Raw genomic sequence first — 18297 nt, 5'->3', positions numbered from 1 at the left:
TGGGACCCTAGCGATCAAAAAAAGCTGATGATCTCAGCCGTTTATATTATTTGGTGATTTCTATTTTTTTTTTCTTTATTTAGTTTGAACAATTTTTCACCAGATGAGTTCAAACAAAGTTACAAAACCCCCCTGGGTTTTATTATTTGTTTGAGAGTCTCAATTTTTTTCAACAGTCACTGCTAACTCTTTGTCTTCTCTTTCTTAAATCTTAATTATTTACATTTATCAATTATATTTATAGGTATTTTTGGGTCAAAACCCAACACATGATCACAAGCTATTACTCTTCGTAGGAATCAAAATTAGGACTTTTGAAACATACGATTTTGTCCCAGAAAAATCCACTAACTAAATTATTACCCAGAAACTATCAGGAACATTTGAAAATTCGATGACAGAATTAGACTTGGTCACCTCTCTGAGTCACTAAAAATTGTATTACCCTTAATCATTAGAGATCTTCAACTTTGACTACTAACTAATTTGTTATGGTTGTTACCAGATATTCTGATCAACCCCAAATATATGTGTTTCACAAATATATATGCATGTCACGAAGTCCACACATTGTGACATTGATTCCACGATTTATCAGTAAGATAGGCTTGCAATTGGTATAATTGGATCCCCTAGAAATCCTCGAATAATGGAAGTTGTTCAATAAAATAAAAACAATTTAACAAACATTCATGAGTTGCGACCTCAATGTAGACATGTAGTTATGTGTAAGTATCTCAATGGATTAGATTACATGATCTGTCAGTTAAGACCTATCCAACAATTATAAAATGCGTTTTTGGGTTAGTGCACAGGAGATTCGGGGGTATAATCTTAAATATACATATTTTTTTTTTAAAAAATAACCGATAACAAATCAACAAGCGTAGTACCTTTTGGACGGTAAACTAAACTCAAACTCGGGTCGGCTTAAGCACTCGCAAACATGCCCGATAGGTCAATTGGGCCGAGACCTAGTGTAAACTACTGAGAAATAACTACGCCATCTTATAATCAAACTTTCAATCTCAAATGAGTTTCTTTACACCCTAAGTCTAGAAGCTATCGCCAAGTGATTTACATATACATACATAAAATCTTAGTGATAGTGATAAGATTTTAACATCTTCAAATCTTACATCTTCTCATTCATGATCCAAGTCCTTTCTCCACCTCAAAAAATTGTATAATCTTACTTGTCAAAACCCCTAATTAAGAAGAACTTAATGTAAAGCAAAGAAGACATTATGTTGCGATGATGAGTAATGCAAGCTGTTAAGAAATCTTCGCACGTATAACGGTTAATTAACATTTCAACTTTGCCATGCTAATGAGAGTTCTTATTAGCAATGAGCACATACACATATAAAACATAAACATATACTTCGCAAACTCGTTTGCAGATGTTGCCATGTCGGGGAATGGAGGGTTGAATATCATTCCAACACAAAATATGCATGTTAATTAATGTGTTAAAGATTTTATCTCACATCGAACATAATCCAACCACATATAAACAAAGATTCAGTCCATCTCAAACAACCAACACGTTTTTGTGCCTAAGAAAGAACCAATGACAACGGCAAAAAAAAACACAAAGTTGTGTGGCTATGCGGGCTTTTGACCCAAAACGAACAATTTCCGGAGTTTTCAAAAGTTCTCCGGAATACTTTGCAGCGTAGGAGTCCACGAACAACCCTTACTCCGCCTTCCCTCAGCGGCTCTCAAATGATGCTTCCTTCGCAGCAGATTCAATCGATGCTCAATGGATAACGACGGGATTGATGATGAGTAGTGGTAACTATAAGCAGAAGTAGTAGTATTGCTCTGCTTGCCAGGTTTGATTACATCAAGAACTTGCTTCAAGTCTTGCTTCCTTACCCATATCTTCATCCTCATACTCCCATCATCGTTCTTATGATTAGAAACAACATCACTTGCTTGACTAAAAATGGCTTCAACTACATTATAATTGCTCTTCTGATTTCGGCTTCTCAACGGCCCAAACAGCATTTCTTCTGCAACTCTCCACTCCATTTTCTCTGTGTGTCAAAAACTTATGCTTTCATGGGTTTATATGTATCATAACTGCCCAATAATCTTAATTAAGTCGGTATAATTGAAAAACAATATATAGGTTTAATTAGGGTTTAACGCAATATTGTTGACTTTGTTAACTAATGTATTCAAAGATGTGTGTGATCACAAATGGGCTGGATCCATTTATTATATTTTAATTCATAAGATATGACAAACTAAATGCACATTCACATGAAACCACAAGGGTTGGTCGAGTTGGTTTCTGGCATTTCATGAATCTATGAATACTAGATTCGAAATTTCTCGTCAATACTTTGAGGTCACACCCCTGATCAAATGACATTGATCATGTGTAGAGAAATTTCGAGGGTGCGGTACACGAATTTGAGAATTTAATCCGTCGAGTGGCCGTGTTCAAAGGATGTGGTGCCTGAAGAGTTCTTCATGGTATAAAAAGAAAGGAGAAGAAGAAGAAGCACATTCACATGCAATGCCTATATCTACGTTGGAATCAAGAGGAAACTTGTTTATAAAATTATCTTCATCAAGTATTAATTTGGAGGAGAATTTCAATGGGAAATCAATCGCCTACTCATCTTAATTATTGTGTTTGATCTGTGTCATGCTAGTCTGTCATTCTAATCATTAGCCAGATCTTCTTTAATTTTTCAACTAACTTAACTTGTTTATGATTCAACCAATAATTCGGTCTTAACTATCGATAATTCTTTGATGTCATATCTTCAAAACCCTGCCACTAATTATATATTTAAGATGGGAGATAATTAAAGTTGTTCATGAATAATAAAACAATAAATTAATTACAAAAATTTATGGTGGAATTGCAAGTCATAATATATTTCACCACCCATTTTCAAGACATGGTGGAGAGATTAATCTGATCTATATTTATATAAAATACTTAAAAACTAAAATGTTTAGAAGTGTTATGCTAAAATCACCAATACTTATAAAAAATAACACCAAATTGATTGAACAATTCAATAATCCAACCTAAGTTAAGTAGATAATCAAACAACCAATAATATCAAAGCTAATCAAAGTGGTAAAGAGATAAAATACAACGATATACGTGGTTCGGCACACAAAAGTCTACGTCCATGGGCAGTAGAGAATTAATTTCAGTATATGGAGAATTTTACAAATCAAGAGACTACCCAATACATGTAAAACAAGCTCACTCTGGATGCTATCTTGTTCCTATAAGCTCTATCTACAAGAAAACCAATGGAGAAAACGACAAAGACAAGAAACCCACAAGGTAATCGAAACCCCAAAAACCGCTCTCTTGGATCCCTCTACTCTCTCTCAAGTACTGTTTCCCCTTCGTAAGTGCTCTCTCACTCTATTTCTCTCTCTAGATGGTGTCCCAAAACAAGTTGGGTTGAAAACCCTACAAAAAAAAACTCCTATTTATAAGTTGTCAAAAGAGTAAGGCTCGACAAACCTCGATGGATCGGAAAACACCACTAAATCCAAAATAATGATCTTGGAATTGCTACGTCTGGACGGCTCTAAAGGATGTCCGGACGATTCAGCAAAAACAGCAGTAACAGAGTAGAAAACGAGCCAAACTTGTTGGACAAAGTTCCACATTGGTTAAATGATGCAAGGATAACTTGTATATTAGTTGGGTTCTCTCCTCCCTTCAATAAGGCCTTTTGGGGGGGAGAACATGGGAGACCCAAATTATTTCATGGTATCGAAGTAGGTCGGTGTGCACTCGTCCTCGATAAGAAGTCCACTCGTTGGGCCTTGGGCAGAGATACCCAGCCCACTAGTGGGGGAAGTGTTGGACAAAGTGCCACATCGGTTAAATGATGCAAGGATAACTTGCATATAAATTGAGTTCTCTCCTTCCTTCAATAAGGCCTTTTGAGGGGAGATCATGGGAGGCCCAAATTATTTCAAAACTTCCACAGAGTTTATACGTCGTGTCACGTGGTGATAGTTGTTCATAAATGGAATGAAGAAATCTAATTTGGACAGCAAATTACTACAAAGCATGTGATGGAAGAATTGCACAGGTCATAATCTCATATTAAAATTTTGGGCCTATTGTTTTGGGCTTTAGCATTCAAGGCCCAATATGTTATGGGCCTCAGGATTTGTCATCATATATCAAGCCTTTTGAATCCACAATGACAAATTAACAATGAGAAGAAGATAAAGATATTTTGGGAAAGAATCAATTCAGTGGTCCATTTGTTAGGCACAGTAACTTAGAAACTAAAGTATGGTTAGATACCAAACATGACCCTCCTGACCACTGTTTTGGTCTCTTTTCTTCTTTTGGTTAGTTGTGTATGTGCCTGACAACAAAAAAAAAAAAAACTTAGAAACTAAAGTATTTCTTTACATGGGGATGGGGCTTCCACACTGCCTTTTAGACTTTTTACAACTAAAGAGGAGCACCGGAATCTCACATTTTTTCATCCTATCACTGTTTTGTTGTTTTCCTCTTTAGCTAGCCTCTTAAATTACACAAAATATCCGTTCAATTTTCATAGGAATAGTAGTTGAGCACTCACTGTACTGTTTAGCTACCGAGAGAGCGAGAGAGAGAGGGTGTAGAAAATCTAATTCACAATCTTGAAAGATAATATGGAGAAGAAGGTATGGGCAGGGCTGAGCCACCTCTTTGTGACGGTGTTCATGTCTTGCTTTGCTGCTTTCATTGTGATTCCGGCAATTACAGATGTCACCATCTCCGCTACTTGTCCTGCTCATCAAGATCAATGCTCTCTTGCCATTTACCTCACCGGAATCCAACAAGCAGTAAGTCATACATACACATATTGACATATACATACACCTCTCTCTCCCCATGTTGTCTCTGTTAAGTAAATATTCATATCTTGTTAATTCCCTTAATTTGTAAAATGGGTTTTCTGGGTCTAGTTTCTTAAAATATTTTTCCTTCTTTAAACCTTTAGAAATCCACACCGAAACTCATCAAGGATATTATTCGTTATGGGTCACAACTAGCAAGACCTTTACTTCAATACCACCCAATTGAGTTATAAAAAATTAGGATGTATATAATTGGTCAAAAAATAATAATTTTCATTCTATATATTTTCATGAAGAATATTGTTTTAAAATAAGTAGTGTTTTTTTTAATAGATATTTTGAATTTAATATCATATAATATAAAAAGCATTATTTAATTCTCAAGTGTTGGTAAGAATCTCCTTTATCAAAATTAATTATCATTTACACCACTCTTGCTAGCATTTGTCTCTAAACAACATTTTAAAAAGCGTGAAGAATATTCTGTCTAACGACCTTTTTAGTTTTTCAACTGAAAAGTCATGGAGATGGAAGAATATTCTGTCTAACGACCTTTTTAGTTTTTACCGTTTTTCGTTGGATATTATTATTATTATTTTGTTTTATTACCATCGATTCCTTTTCTGTCAAAATATCCCAATCTCAATTCTCTTTATCCACGCGTAACTACTACCACTGCATGAGTCACTGTTGTGCTGTCTCTACCCTAATTTCAAACCTAACACCAAACACAACCCACAAAATCCTACCACTTGAAAAAGCAGAGCTATTACAAAATCTATTATTTTTGTCTCAATAATCCCAAATGCCGAGATAGATCCAATTATTTCAAGTATTGAGATGATCAATGTACACGATTTCATATAGATCACATGTAACCTACGATTTTCACTTAATTTTTGGGTCCATCTCTACATAACCATAAAATCCAACTTCTTATCTTTCTTTTCCATGTTCCTATGTCACCTCAAACGAAAAGAGGTTTGTCTCATACTCTCATATACGTACGAAACCTCTTAATTGCAAAAATTGTCTTGTTTTACAAAGTCTTCAAAAATATCATTTTTGACTTCTTCTTTTTTTTTCCTGAAAACATTTGGAAAGACTTGTGGAACAAAGATTGAGATCGATATTTACGGTATTCAAAAACATATTTTTTTATGCATGGACGATCAACAATGATACGATATTTTTATTAAACGGATTTCTTGAAAAATATAAAAAGAACGAAAAAGATATTCATTTACCATTTATAAACTTGAAGAAAACATATGATATGGTATATAGAGAATAAATATTGTGGATTTTAGATAAGAGAAGAGTCTCAATTAGTTATATTAATATCAAAGGTATGTATGAAAGAGGTCCCAATTTCCTATGTCAATTCAAAAAATTCTTCATTGTTTCAGCAGTAGCCTATTGTTCCATGTAGCTAACGTCCAAAATATGGAGAAAAAAAAAACCAGATTTTTACAAGATAAACATGATAAACATCTGGTTTATCTTGTAAAATTAACTTGTTTTTACAAATTTATATAAAAAAAATTGCTTTTACAAATGTCCAAGCATGTCGTGTTCTGTAATATTTATTATTTTTGAACCTTCTCCAACCTTTCTCTGTCACCTTATTCCCGACATGTGTCAACATGATAGGAACTAGCAAATTGGTTTCTTAGGGATAGGAGGGCTGGAATTATTCTAGGAATTTCATCAGATCTACACCATCCAATGCAACAATACATTGATTTGACAACACTACACCCACACCATTTAATGGTGTAGATTTGGTGGAATTGCTGAAATAATTCCAGCAAATCCTTTTCCGTTTCTTAAACTCTTTTCAATTATTAATCTCCAAGACAATTAAATTTGGATTTTTTTTTTCTTCATAAGAGATAATAAATATATATATATCTCTTAGAATTTAGATTTTTTTTCATGAAAGATAATAAACAAAAACTATGCAATTTGAGAATGAATACCAGATGAATTTTATTTTGAGGAATTGAAATATTTTAATTAAAATTATTAATTAATTAATTGCAGGTGATAGGATTGGGGACGGTGGTGATGATGCCAGTAATTGGAAATCTATCAGATGTGTATGGAAGGAAAGCTTTGCTCACACTCCCCTTGACCCTCTCCATTGTTCCTCTAGGTCTGCATCTACACCATAATTTTCTCCTCATCTTTTTTCCTTTCCTTAATAATTATAATATAATTATCACATTTGAAAGTTTTTTATTTAATTAAGTGCGTTGTGGCCCCAAAAACATTATCTACCTTATATCCTTAGTGTTGTACACACTGGTGGCAGTAGGGATGAAAGTGGACCGTGCTGAGCCGGGTTTTGACAGGCCATAAGCTTAGTTCGTCGCCTTCTTAGGAGGCTCAATCCCTGCTCTGTCGAAGCTCGATTCGAAAAGTAGGTTAAATCTCCTCAAAATAGGGACGCGAAAGAAGCAGTGGACGTGGTGGGCAGAAAGCGAGTCAATCTTAAAAAAATTGTGTGAACCCGGTCATACTGATAAACAGATTGGACGTTTGCGATTAAAGTTGCAGTGACTTCTATTGTAGGGGCCTTAACTCCCGTCCGGTGGACGTGTTGATCTTATGTGGGATGTGGTGGAGAAGTCACTTTCATCCCTATTGGTGGGCGTGTAGATTTTATGGTGTAGGATGTGGTGGAGAAGTCACATTCACGGTGACCTCCCAGCACAATGGTGTGTAAAAATCAATTTTTTCTAGGTATAGGCGGCTAGCTCTAGCTGGGCCTGAACATAGAAAAGGCCCAACCTTCAAAGTTTTTGCCTTGCACGCGTCTTAAGGCCAGTAAGCAACCACTAAACTTTGGCCCATCAAATTTGATTGGGCCTGAATTATCGTTTCCAAACTGAGGCCCATTTCCAGGACAAGTGGGCCGAACGTCCGTGATTAAGCCCATATTATAGTTACTTACTTATTGTTGTATGTGCAGTGATTTTGGCGTATAGCAGGGAAACCAATTTCTTCTTTGCCTACTATGTGCTCAGGACACTCACTGCTATGGTCTCCGAGGGCAGCACAAACTGCCTTGCCCTTGCTTACGTGGTAATGATTTTCTCCTCGAAATCTTCCCCATTCACTTGCATTACTGCCATTTTTGTACTTCTTTGGTTCTTACTTTAGATTTGATTAGAAGAATGAGGGATAGGAATGACAATGGAGTCAATGGGTGTTTTAGTTTAGAGTTCATTCTATTTTCAAAACCCAAATCCATATCATATGTAAAAAATCACCAGATCAGCCTATTTAACAGATTCTCAATCGTAATCCATATTTGGTCCTGAAAATTTAGCATAAGAAAGTTGAACTAGCTTCATGAAAGCGTTAATATATAATGGATGGAAGTCAAGAGTGTGATATAGATGAGAAAGAAGAAAAGTAATGAAAAAATTGTAGCTTTGGATTTTAGCAGTGAAAGATAATATAAACTGCTCATGTACACAACCTCAAAGATTTTTGAAGTAAGGTTTCTTCTTGTTGGGATAAAGGCTCGAATGATGATGATGATGGAGGTTTCTTGTTGATGTTTTTCTGGTCCATATAGTACTTGATGCAATGAAGCTTAGTTTGATCTTCACTGCTGTTTCTCAGGCAGATGTGATTTCAGAGGGAAAAAGGGCATCGGCATTTGCAATTCTATCTGGTGTGACCTCAACTGCACTTGTCTGTGGAACCTTAGCTGCTCGCTTCATTTCTCCAGCTTTGGCATTCCAGGTTATACACATAAGTCACTTTCATTTTATGATTAATTTCCATTTTCATTGTGACATTCTTAGTTCCTTTGAAACTTAGGTTGCCGCTTTTGTCTCAATGGCTGCTGCTGTTTACATGAGAGTTTTTCTTAAGGAAAGCATAGAAAAAGGTAGTGGTCTCACACAGCCAATCTTGAAGGAAGGACCAGATAATATGGTACAAGTTGATTGTGATTCACCAAGGCACATACCAGTGTTCAAGAAAATTCCATCGGTTGGAGATCTCGTTTGCTTGCTGAAGAGTAGGTATGAGTGCTTACATCCCCTCAATTGGATTTTGCAGATAAACAATTTCAATTGCGAACCTAGTAGCATTAATTATGTTTTCAATCACTCATTTGCACTAAAAGGCAGCTATCTGATTAGTTCCACTAATCAATGGAGAGCAATGCTTTTATTATTCTTCTTGGGGATGACCTAGTGAATCGTATATATGACTGTCTTATAAGAGTTTCTGAAACTTCACCACAATTATACAGACTTTTTACAGTTATATCAATATTCTTTCCAATTGCCAAGGTTTGAGATAATTGAAACCGGGACAAAAAACATCTTGTGTTGCAGCGTCACATTATCCCAAGTAGCAGTTGTTGCATTCTTCCATAGTCTCGCAGAAAGTGGGATGATATCTTCTTTAATGGTAATTTTCAGTGGTTTCTTTATTGCTTTTTTCCTTCAAACTATTTCCGATGAAATCATTTTTTCCTATCACCTTGGATGGACTGTTCAATGCAGTATTTCTTGAAGGCCCGCTTTCAGTATGACAAAAATCAGTATGCTGACTTAATGCTAATTATGGCAGTTGCAGGGACTCTGTCACAGGTTAACCTTTCCCCTCTCCCTATTAATAGTCAGCTGTATTTGATGAATTTTTTAAACTGTAGTAACTGATTGTCATTCTTGGTCTCATGAATCCTGCAGTTGATTCTAATGCCCATTTTGGTACCTGCTATGGGAGAGGAAAGGTTACTCTCAATAGGTCTCCTAGTGGGCAGCGTAAATGTATGAGCCATAAATTCAGTCTGCTACACATAAATTTGACTCATATTTCCAGACTCTTTTCGTGTTAATGACTGTATTCATTTGCATGGAAAGAAAGTGCTGAAAATATCTATATACTTTTGTGCAGACTATAATTTACAGCATTTCTTGGTCAGCATGGGTAATTTTTCTTCAACTTTTTAAACCCACTCTTATATGTCATAATTTTTTCTTATGATCGAGAAATTCTGCTTCGCATTTATACTGAATCTACTGAAATAATTCCATATATTACATTGTCGGGGTCTCGTTAGTCGTTCCTCCAAATGATCCTGAATTTGCTTTAGCTTTTACTTCATATGACTATAATTCTTAGAAGAACCATTCTGTTGCGGGCAGGTTCCATTGGCAATTACTGTATTTTCTGCTTTTCAACTTCTAGTCGCTCCAAGTGTAAGTTGCTACATATATTTCAAGAGGCTTTGTTCCATCGATGGATTTACGTACTGACAGAATTTTTTTATCACAGTTACGTAGCATTGCGTCGAAACAAGTTGGGCCCAACGAACAAGTAAGTCCACCTAAGAACACTTCTAATTGTGTAAAGTTATCATCACATTAAACTTGATCAACAATTTACATCTTTGTTTGATACCTTAAAGGATCACAGAAAAACCTGTTGCATTGCCGTGAATGCATTTAGCTCTTGAAGAATGTAAAACAATCCACTCAGGCCAACCTTATCCTTGAATGTCCGAACTTGAAGCTCCTCTGATAGAATTTTCAGATAACCTTGCTGGATGAGGGAAAGTGTATATATATATAGGACCATCCACACTTGCACCATCTTTTTCTATCATAATTTTATGACTACAAGACAAGTAGTTTTTATGTCTTTTAATTTGGCTGAACCTCATACCAGGGGAAAGCTCAAGGATGCATTTCAGGCATAACTTCCTTTGCCAGCATTGTTGCCCCATTAATTTTTAGTCCTCTCACAGGTACTTTCGAAACTTTTTTCTGAATTAGTTGTGAACTTGTGTAACTAGAAATAACTTCGTTTTCTTCTCAGCTATGTTCTTGTCTGAAGGAGCACCATTCTATTTCCCTGGATTCAGTATCCTGTGCATTGGATTTGCTACGGTAAAAGCCCGTATCTAATTGACTACGACTTTGTAATTGGCCACATTCCATAACAGAAGATTGACTTCTCAGTTCTACCATTCAAACTCAAACATTAAGTCATTGGTTCTTAAGATAGTGACTGTTTTCTTCCAAAATCATGTCATATAGAAGTTATTTACACTGTTGAAGAATTCTGGAAAGTAAATGGAAAATGCCTTTTTAATTCATTGAACAATCAGAGGATTTAAAGCAGGAAGGTAGCAGTAGATTCATTTAGAAGACTTTTTAACTTTTAATCCAGTATTGTATATTTACTTACTAAAAACTTAAGTAAGCTTCTGGAAAATCTAAATATTTCTTTTACTCTGTGGATCTAATACCAGAAAATGTATAAACTCTTGCAGATAATCGCGTTCATTCAGAGTTGTATGATAAGGGCTGCTCCAACTTCAAGCACAAAGGCTGCAGCAATTGAGGATGATGTATGTGATTTAGAAGTAGCTTCTCCCTAGAATGAACCAATCTAAGAATGTACTTTAGCAGCAGATAGAATACAATCAGGTATATTAGTTTGTTCCACTTGGAACTCATGTTTGCATATGATGTGTTAAATCTCTATGTTTAATTACATTTACATCTTTGCATAAATCTCTCCATAGAAAAGAATATTTGTGATCAGGGCTGTACAGCATGACAGGAATATCTGATCAGGGCTGTACAGCATGACAGGGGCAGTGGCATCATTTTGGTCTCTAATTCCTTGAACAGCATGACAGGGTTTAGGAGTTTTTTGCTCATTCACGCTACTCACAACGGCGTAACTCGGCAAAAATATTAGGCTCTGCTTGGCAGAGTGGAAATTTTGATTTTCAATGCTAGCGGAAATGCTGTGAAAAATATGTTGAACTTAAAGCTGTGAAATATGTTGTAAGGTGTTTGGTGCATTAAATATGTTGTGAGGTGTTTGGTGCATTAAAAACTGACGCTAGCGGAAAAACTATTGAAATAAAGTATTATAATATTATTTTTATTTTCATATTAAAATTAATCTAATAAATATAATTCTTATTAAAATTAATTTTAAGTATTAATTAATAAATATTTTTAATTTTTAATTAATAAAATATTAATATTTCTTTATTTTAAGTATTATACCTGTTAAAATTTTTTTATAGTATTAAAACTGTTAAAAATAATTTTAAGTATTAAAATTATATTTAAGCTAATAAATATAATTTATTATTAAAATTAGTTATAATTTGTTTTTATATCAAAACTGAAATTAATGTTTTAAATATTAAAAGAAATTAATGTTATAAATATTACTTGTAGGACCCACGGTATTAAAAAATAATAAAATGTAATGATGATGTGGGGTCCACATCATTAAAAAACAAAAAAAAGAAGAAGCAGGAGGCTAAATGCCTCCCGCTGTGGAAAGAAGCTCCCGTTGTGAGTGGCATGATTGATCAAAATTCAATCATACCAATTAAATTGGCGTGATTGTAAAAATACATAACTAGTCAAGTCATTAGGAATGACGTAGAGTGCTATTGTGGTAATAAATTTGATACCAGTGTTATATAGGTATTTATTTATGCCCAAAGTGCTATTTTGGTAAAAAAAAACTCCAGGGTTTAGGGCCTTTTTTAATTCATTGAACAACATGATAGGGTGCGAGTCGGGGCAAACAATCTCAACCTGCTGCAAGGCTGGGCCGGGGCGGGTATGCCTCCCAACTCGACCAGCCCTGCCTCGATCCCTGACCCCACCCCGCTATAGATATTCATACATATATATATATATATAATATAGAAAAATATTTATTTGTCTAAACATATTTTAATTTGATATTATTATTAAAATCAAAGTAACACCTAAACCCTAAGTCCCTAAACATAATTTTATCATACTCTTAATTAGATTGAATAAATGTTGATAAAAGCTTACCTTAAACCCTAAGTTAAATATGACTCTCTAATATCTATTTCTACGTCAATTGAATTGATCTTGATAAAAATATATGACCTTAAATCTTAAGTTAAATATGATCCTATACTCCTAAATCCTAATCTTCAAAACTCTAAAGGCCTTAAACACTAAACCCCAAAACCCTAAAGACCCTAAACCCTAAAGGTCTTAAACCCTAAACCCTAAACCCAAGCACTAAACCCTACAGCCATAATATGACCATCTGCTCATAAATGTTGATAAAATCTTAAGACCCTAAGATTTTATAAAATAAAGTATAAAATTAAACAATTTAAAACTATAGATGTGAATAATATAAAATTTAAAATCAATACCCATTAAGTAAAACTAAAATTATTTAATTGTGTTAAAAAATAATACGTGGTATGTAAAGATAATAATTTAATTAGTTGGTAAATGTAACATGAAAGTAGTTTTGGCTTGTTGGTTAATTCATTACTCTCCCAACTAGAAGAAGTCTCAAGTTCGAACATGCAGGGCGGAGACAGGGCGTAAAAGTTGTCCCGACATGCCGGGTGCGAGGCACCACCTGGAGCTGCGGGGGAGAGGCGCGGGTATCCGCGGGGTAGGGAGAGGCCGGGACAGGGTGTAAAAGTCGCCCCGACATGCGAGGCACCACCTGGAGGTGCGGGGCGGGGACAGGGCACAAAAGTCGCCCTCACATGTGGGGCTGAGCGGGGCGTGGGGCACCACCTAGAGGTGCGGGGCGGGGGCAGAGCGACCATGATCCGTCCCGCCCCGTTGCCATCCCTACTTGTAAGTTCTTGGTTGCTAATGTTTTTTTTTTTTTTTTTGAAGTTTTGTTTGCTAATGTTATTTGTGTGTATCCTGTACCTATTTATTTCTCTTTGTGAATGGAGATATAAAAAAAAAATGATGGGCATGCATTTAAGGTAATAAATCAAGAGAGTTTGGCTCTTTAGAGTAAACCATATCAACATCTTAATGGAATTAGCTAGACAGCTAGAGAAGAGATTGGGGTAGGTTGTTATATATTTGTACACCTTTTTTTACTGGAGAATTTCTATATATATATAGATATGTTATGGGAAAAAAATCAATGATTTTGTGATGGATGAAATCATTAAATTTTAAGAGCCAGATTTTATTGATTTATTACCATAAATTCCTCTCTGCATTCTGCACATCATATCTGAAGCAGATTCTAAATATCTTGTAGTCATACAAGCATTCTTGCATGTGTATTATTTAAAGGCATGAATGTAAGATACTGGCACTGCTAAGCCCTCCTGAGTCCTCTCTGCCGTTCAAGCAACCATAGTCATGGCGACAGAGAGAGAAGCAAGACAAATTGTGATGTTCCCCTTCATGGCTCAAGGACATATGAACCCTTTCATGGCATTAGCTAGACAACTAGAGAAGAGGCCAGGCTACACCATAACTGTTGTGAATACGCCTCTAAACATCCAGAAACTCAAATCTTCACTTCCTTCTGAATCCAGCATACAACTTGCTGAGATTCCTTTCCAGGGAACCAAGTATGGTCTCCCACCTGGGGTTGAAAACACTGATTCAGCATCTTATGAATCGATGGTTTGCCTCTTGGAAGCCTCAGAAGCTCTTCGATCTCCTTTCAGAGACTTCATCATTGACATGACCAAACAAGATGGCCATGCCCCTGTGTGCATCATTTGTGATGTCTTCCTGGCGTGGACAGTGGAAGTTGCTCATGAGCTGGGAATCTACCATTCAGTATTCATAACCGGACCAGGTTATAGCATGGCCACCTACGTCTCGGTTTCTCTGAATATGCTCCAATGCAAGACTGAAGAAAAGGAGTTCACGCTGCCTGACTTTCCTGAGGCAGCCCAAATTCAACTATCACAACTTGGGAATGACCTCAAGTTCACTGATGGTACTGATTCTTGGTATCTCTTCCGTGTGCGCCAATTCGCATTTTGCTTGCGCTCAGATGCAATCCTGTTAAACAGCATAGAGGGGTTGGGACAAACTGGTGTGACATATTTTAGGAGGAAAATGGGAGGGAGGCCTTGCTGGCCCATCGGACCAGTCAGCTCCATCATGCAGAAGAAAGTTGTTTCGGAAACTGATAGTTCTATTTCTTGGCTAAACTCGCATCAGCCTGGTTCAGTTTTGTATGTATCTTTTGGGTCGCAGTACACAATTTTACCTTCACAGATGGTAGCATTGGCGAGAGGCATAGAGGCAAGTGGCAAGGCATTCATCTGGGTTGTTCGGTCACCGATTGGTTTCGATCCAAATGAACAAATCAGATCAGAATGGTTCCCTGATGGGTTTGAACATAGAATCAAAGAGAAGAATCAAGGCTTTCTTATACACAAGTGGGGACCACAGCGGGACATTCTATCTCACAAATCAGTAGGTGCATTCCTGAGCCACTGTGGTTGGAATTCAATGCTGGAGAGCCTGTGCTCAGGAACTCCAATCATCGGGTGGCCACTGGCTGCAGAGCAGTTCTTTAACTCCCACATGCTGGAAAAGGAGGTAGGAGTTTGTGTTGAGGTTGCTAGAGGGATTGAGTCTGCTATCATAGAACCTGAACACATTGCAGGAGTGATCAATATGGTACTAGGAAACACAGAAAAAGGAGAAGATATGAGAAGGAAAGCCAGTGAAATGAAAGAGAAAATGGGAGAAGCTATACGAGAAGGAGACGGTTATGAAGGACCATCCCTCAAAGCCATGACTGAATTCCTGAATGCAGCAGAGCTGGCAAACAAATAACAATCTGCTCTCACAAAGAACAACAATAACTCATTCCAGTGATTATTTGGTTGCGATGTTTTCAGTTCCTGTTCGATTCTGTGCACCTCTTTGTTATGTCTGCGCTTTCTTTTTTCATTAACAAGCTTTCTTTGGTGGTGTCGTCCGAAAAAAGTATCAGTTGTATCAAAATCTGAATCCATTATCAAATTTATAAAGGTATGGCTGTTGTTGTGTTCTCCATAAATTACATACCTCATCCTTCATAATCATATTCGACTTACTAGATTTGATAAATTTCAATCTTTGCCAGAGAAGTTGATGGACAGAGAGATTCAATCTTGCTGCTGTACCAGCAGGTGTCAGCATCATTACCAGGAAGATCTAGTTCTCGAAGGCAAGAAAGAGATCAACAACAACAAGAGGATTTTTTAGATTAACTTGGCGATCTTACATAGGAACTGATAATTGATAAATTTCAGTTCTTGCTGGAGACATTGATGAACCCAGAGATTCAATCTAGTACAGCGGATGTGTTGGCATAATCAGTGCTTCTATGTCAAGTACAAACTATGATACAAGCGATGATGAATCTACCCAACTATAACCTACTTCCTTCTTGATATTATTTCTTTCCATCATCATCCTCACTTCTGTCGCATCATCCCACTGTCCTAGTTCAGCGAACATATTGTAAAGCAACACATACGAGGCCGAACTTTCTGGTTCCAGTTTAATCAATGCTTCCGCTGCAACTCTAGCCAACTCTGCGTTGTTGTGCACACGACAAGCACCCAGTAATGCACCCCACACAGCCTTATCTGGTTCAAATGGCATGTTATTGATCAAATCCATGGCCTCATTAAGCTGCCCAGACCGACCAATGACGTCAACGAGGGAAGCATAGTGTTCAAGCCTTGGCTGGATTCCGTATTCATTAACCATGGATTTAAAAAGCAGCTTGCCTTCTTCAACCAGTCCTGCATGAGCGCAGGCACTCAAAACTGATATAAATGTTACGTATGTGGGCTGCACATAAGACCTCTTCATCAATTTAAAAACTTCCAAGGCCTCTGCTGCAAAACCATGAGATGCATATCCTCCAATCATGGCATTCCAAGTGATCACTTCTATTGGCAGTTCCATCTCATTGAAAATGGTCTGAGCCTCATTTATTTCTCCACATCTTGCATACATTGTGATAAGTGAGTTATTAATTGGCACATCTGGAAGAACCATCTTTGTAACCATCTGATGAATCTGCTTGCCCAGGTGCAGATCAACCATCCCAGAACACACACTGAGAACTGAAGATAGCGTGTGTCGATCAGGTTTTTCTCCTTCAAATTGCATCTGAATGAAAAGCTTAACAGCCTCTTTATACTCTTCATTTTTCTCATATCCAGCTATCATTGAATTCCACGAGATCACATTCTTCTGGGGCATTCTCTCAAAGTAACTACGAGCAAGTTCGAGATTGCCAATCCCAGTAAACCCTGAGATCATTGAGTTCCAAGACTGGGTGTCAGGAGAAGGCATTTTGCAGAAAAGAGTTGAAGCCTCTTGCATATTTGACACACGAACATATCCACTGATCATGGTATTCCAAGAAACAATATCTCGTTCTGTCATCTGGTCAAACAATTCCCTAGCAGAAACAATACCTCCAGCTTTCACATAGCACATGATCATTGTATTCCAGGACACCACATTTCTTTTAAATGTGCCATTGTCTCCATTTCGAGGGCCAAGATTACATGGGATTCGATCAAAAAGGTGTCTGGCATCATCAACCCTTCCTCTATGACCATACCCTGCAATCAAAGTGTTGTAAGCACGCAACAAATAGTCATTGCCACCATCCTCATCTCCACACTCGACCAAAATCCTTTCCGCTTCATCTAATTTCTCATTCTGAACAAGACCAGAGACAAGTGCACTTAAAGATTCTGCATTCTTTTCTGGCCTCCTCTTAAAGCATTCAATTGCACTTGCCACATCGCCATTCTGTAAAAACCCACTAATCAGTGCATTCCATGAAACGACATTCTTCTCAGGCATACTATCAAAAAGCCATAATGCCTCGTCCATCCTACCATTCTTTGCGTAACCACTCATCATGGTGTTCCATGAAACACAATCTCTGTCAGGCATTTTATCAAACAAATTCCTCCCTTCCTCTAGAAACCTGTTTCCATGACACGACACATACCCTTGAATCATTAAATTCCACGACACAATGTCTCTTTCAGGCATTTCATCGAACAATTTCCTTGCTTTTGCAATTTCTCTTCTTTTGACATACCCGCCTATCATAGAATTCCATGAAACAATGGTTCGGTTCACCATTTTATCAAACACAAGCCTAGCTTCAGTAAAACGACCTGTTCGGATCAGATTTGAAATCTTTTTGTTTAGCGTATATATCTCTGAATTTTGAGAAGAAATGTTGGGTCTTGACCGTGAGGAAACACAGCGAATGCATGTGAAACGGAGCTGGGTTTGTGTTCTCGTCTTGCTCAATAGATCGGCGACTTTGAAACAGCATCGCATTTGTCCCCCTTCAGGAACTCACTCGCGAAGGTGGTAGCGAAGGGGCTGGTAAGACGCGCGAGAGCGGTAACTACTGTGAGTGATTCAAGGCGTGCCGGTTAGAAAAAACGGTGAATTTAAGTCGCCACCACAAGTCGTCAAACTAATGGAGACCTGGTTCCATCAACCTAATCCAGAGATGGAACGTAGAGCAACCCAATCAAAGATAGCCGGTGATATTGGAGCAAGGTACTCCTAAAGCAATACCATATCATCAATACTCCGGCAGACACTGATGTAGCTGTATCGC

The 18297-nt window shown here is 37.1% G+C and overlaps 3 protein-coding genes across 5 annotated transcripts; 2 read left to right on the top strand and 1 right to left on the bottom strand.

Moving 5' to 3' along the window:
* Positions 1 to 4544: 4544 nt before the first annotated feature.
* Positions 4545 to 11435, top strand: LOC120008745 (hippocampus abundant transcript 1 protein-like). 3 transcript variants are annotated; one of them, XM_038859124.1, is made up of 14 exons: positions 4568 to 4839; positions 6901 to 7012; positions 7832 to 7944; positions 8491 to 8613; positions 8692 to 8897; positions 9171 to 9291; positions 9387 to 9473; positions 9573 to 9653; positions 9781 to 9813; positions 10032 to 10085; positions 10162 to 10203; positions 10555 to 10633; positions 10705 to 10775; positions 11162 to 11435. In XM_038859124.1, exons 1-14 carry the CDS (start codon positions 4666 to 4668, stop codon positions 11267 to 11269), a joined length of 1404 nt encoding a protein of 467 aa, XP_038715052.1. In that variant the 5' UTR covers positions 4568 to 4665; the 3' UTR covers positions 11270 to 11435. The 3 variants fall into 3 exon arrangements, with proteins under 3 accessions (XP_038715061.1, XP_038715052.1, XP_038715056.1); XM_038859128.1 differs by having other exon boundaries at positions 4666 to 4839; positions 9216 to 9291; XM_038859133.1 differs by lacking the exons at positions 10555 to 10633; positions 10705 to 10775; positions 11162 to 11435 and adding an exon at positions 10295 to 10548 and having other exon boundaries at positions 4545 to 4839.
* Positions 11436 to 14033: 2598 nt separating this feature from the next.
* LOC119979869 (UDP-glycosyltransferase 92A1-like) lies at positions 14034 to 15890 on the top strand. The gene is made up of 3 exons (XM_038822493.1): positions 14034 to 15464; positions 15542 to 15629; positions 15769 to 15890. Exons 1-3 carry the CDS (start codon positions 14034 to 14036, stop codon positions 15888 to 15890), a joined length of 1641 nt encoding a protein of 546 aa, XP_038678421.1.
* LOC120006916 (pentatricopeptide repeat-containing protein At1g62260, mitochondrial) lies at positions 15862 to 18164 on the bottom strand. The gene has a single exon (XM_038857042.1). It carries the CDS (start codon positions 18006 to 18008, stop codon positions 16026 to 16028), a length of 1983 nt encoding a protein of 660 aa, XP_038712970.1. The 5' UTR covers positions 18009 to 18164; the 3' UTR covers positions 15862 to 16025.
* Between the last annotated feature and the right edge of the window lie 133 nt (positions 18165 to 18297).

This window comes from Tripterygium wilfordii, chromosome 2 (assembly GCF_013401445.1).
Source record: "Tripterygium wilfordii isolate XIE 37 chromosome 2, ASM1340144v1, whole genome shotgun sequence".
NCBI lineage: Eukaryota > Viridiplantae > Streptophyta > Magnoliopsida > Celastrales > Celastraceae > Tripterygium > Tripterygium wilfordii.
The sequence above is the reverse complement of the archived record's forward strand: the minus strand, read 5'-3'. Positions and strand labels throughout refer to the sequence as shown.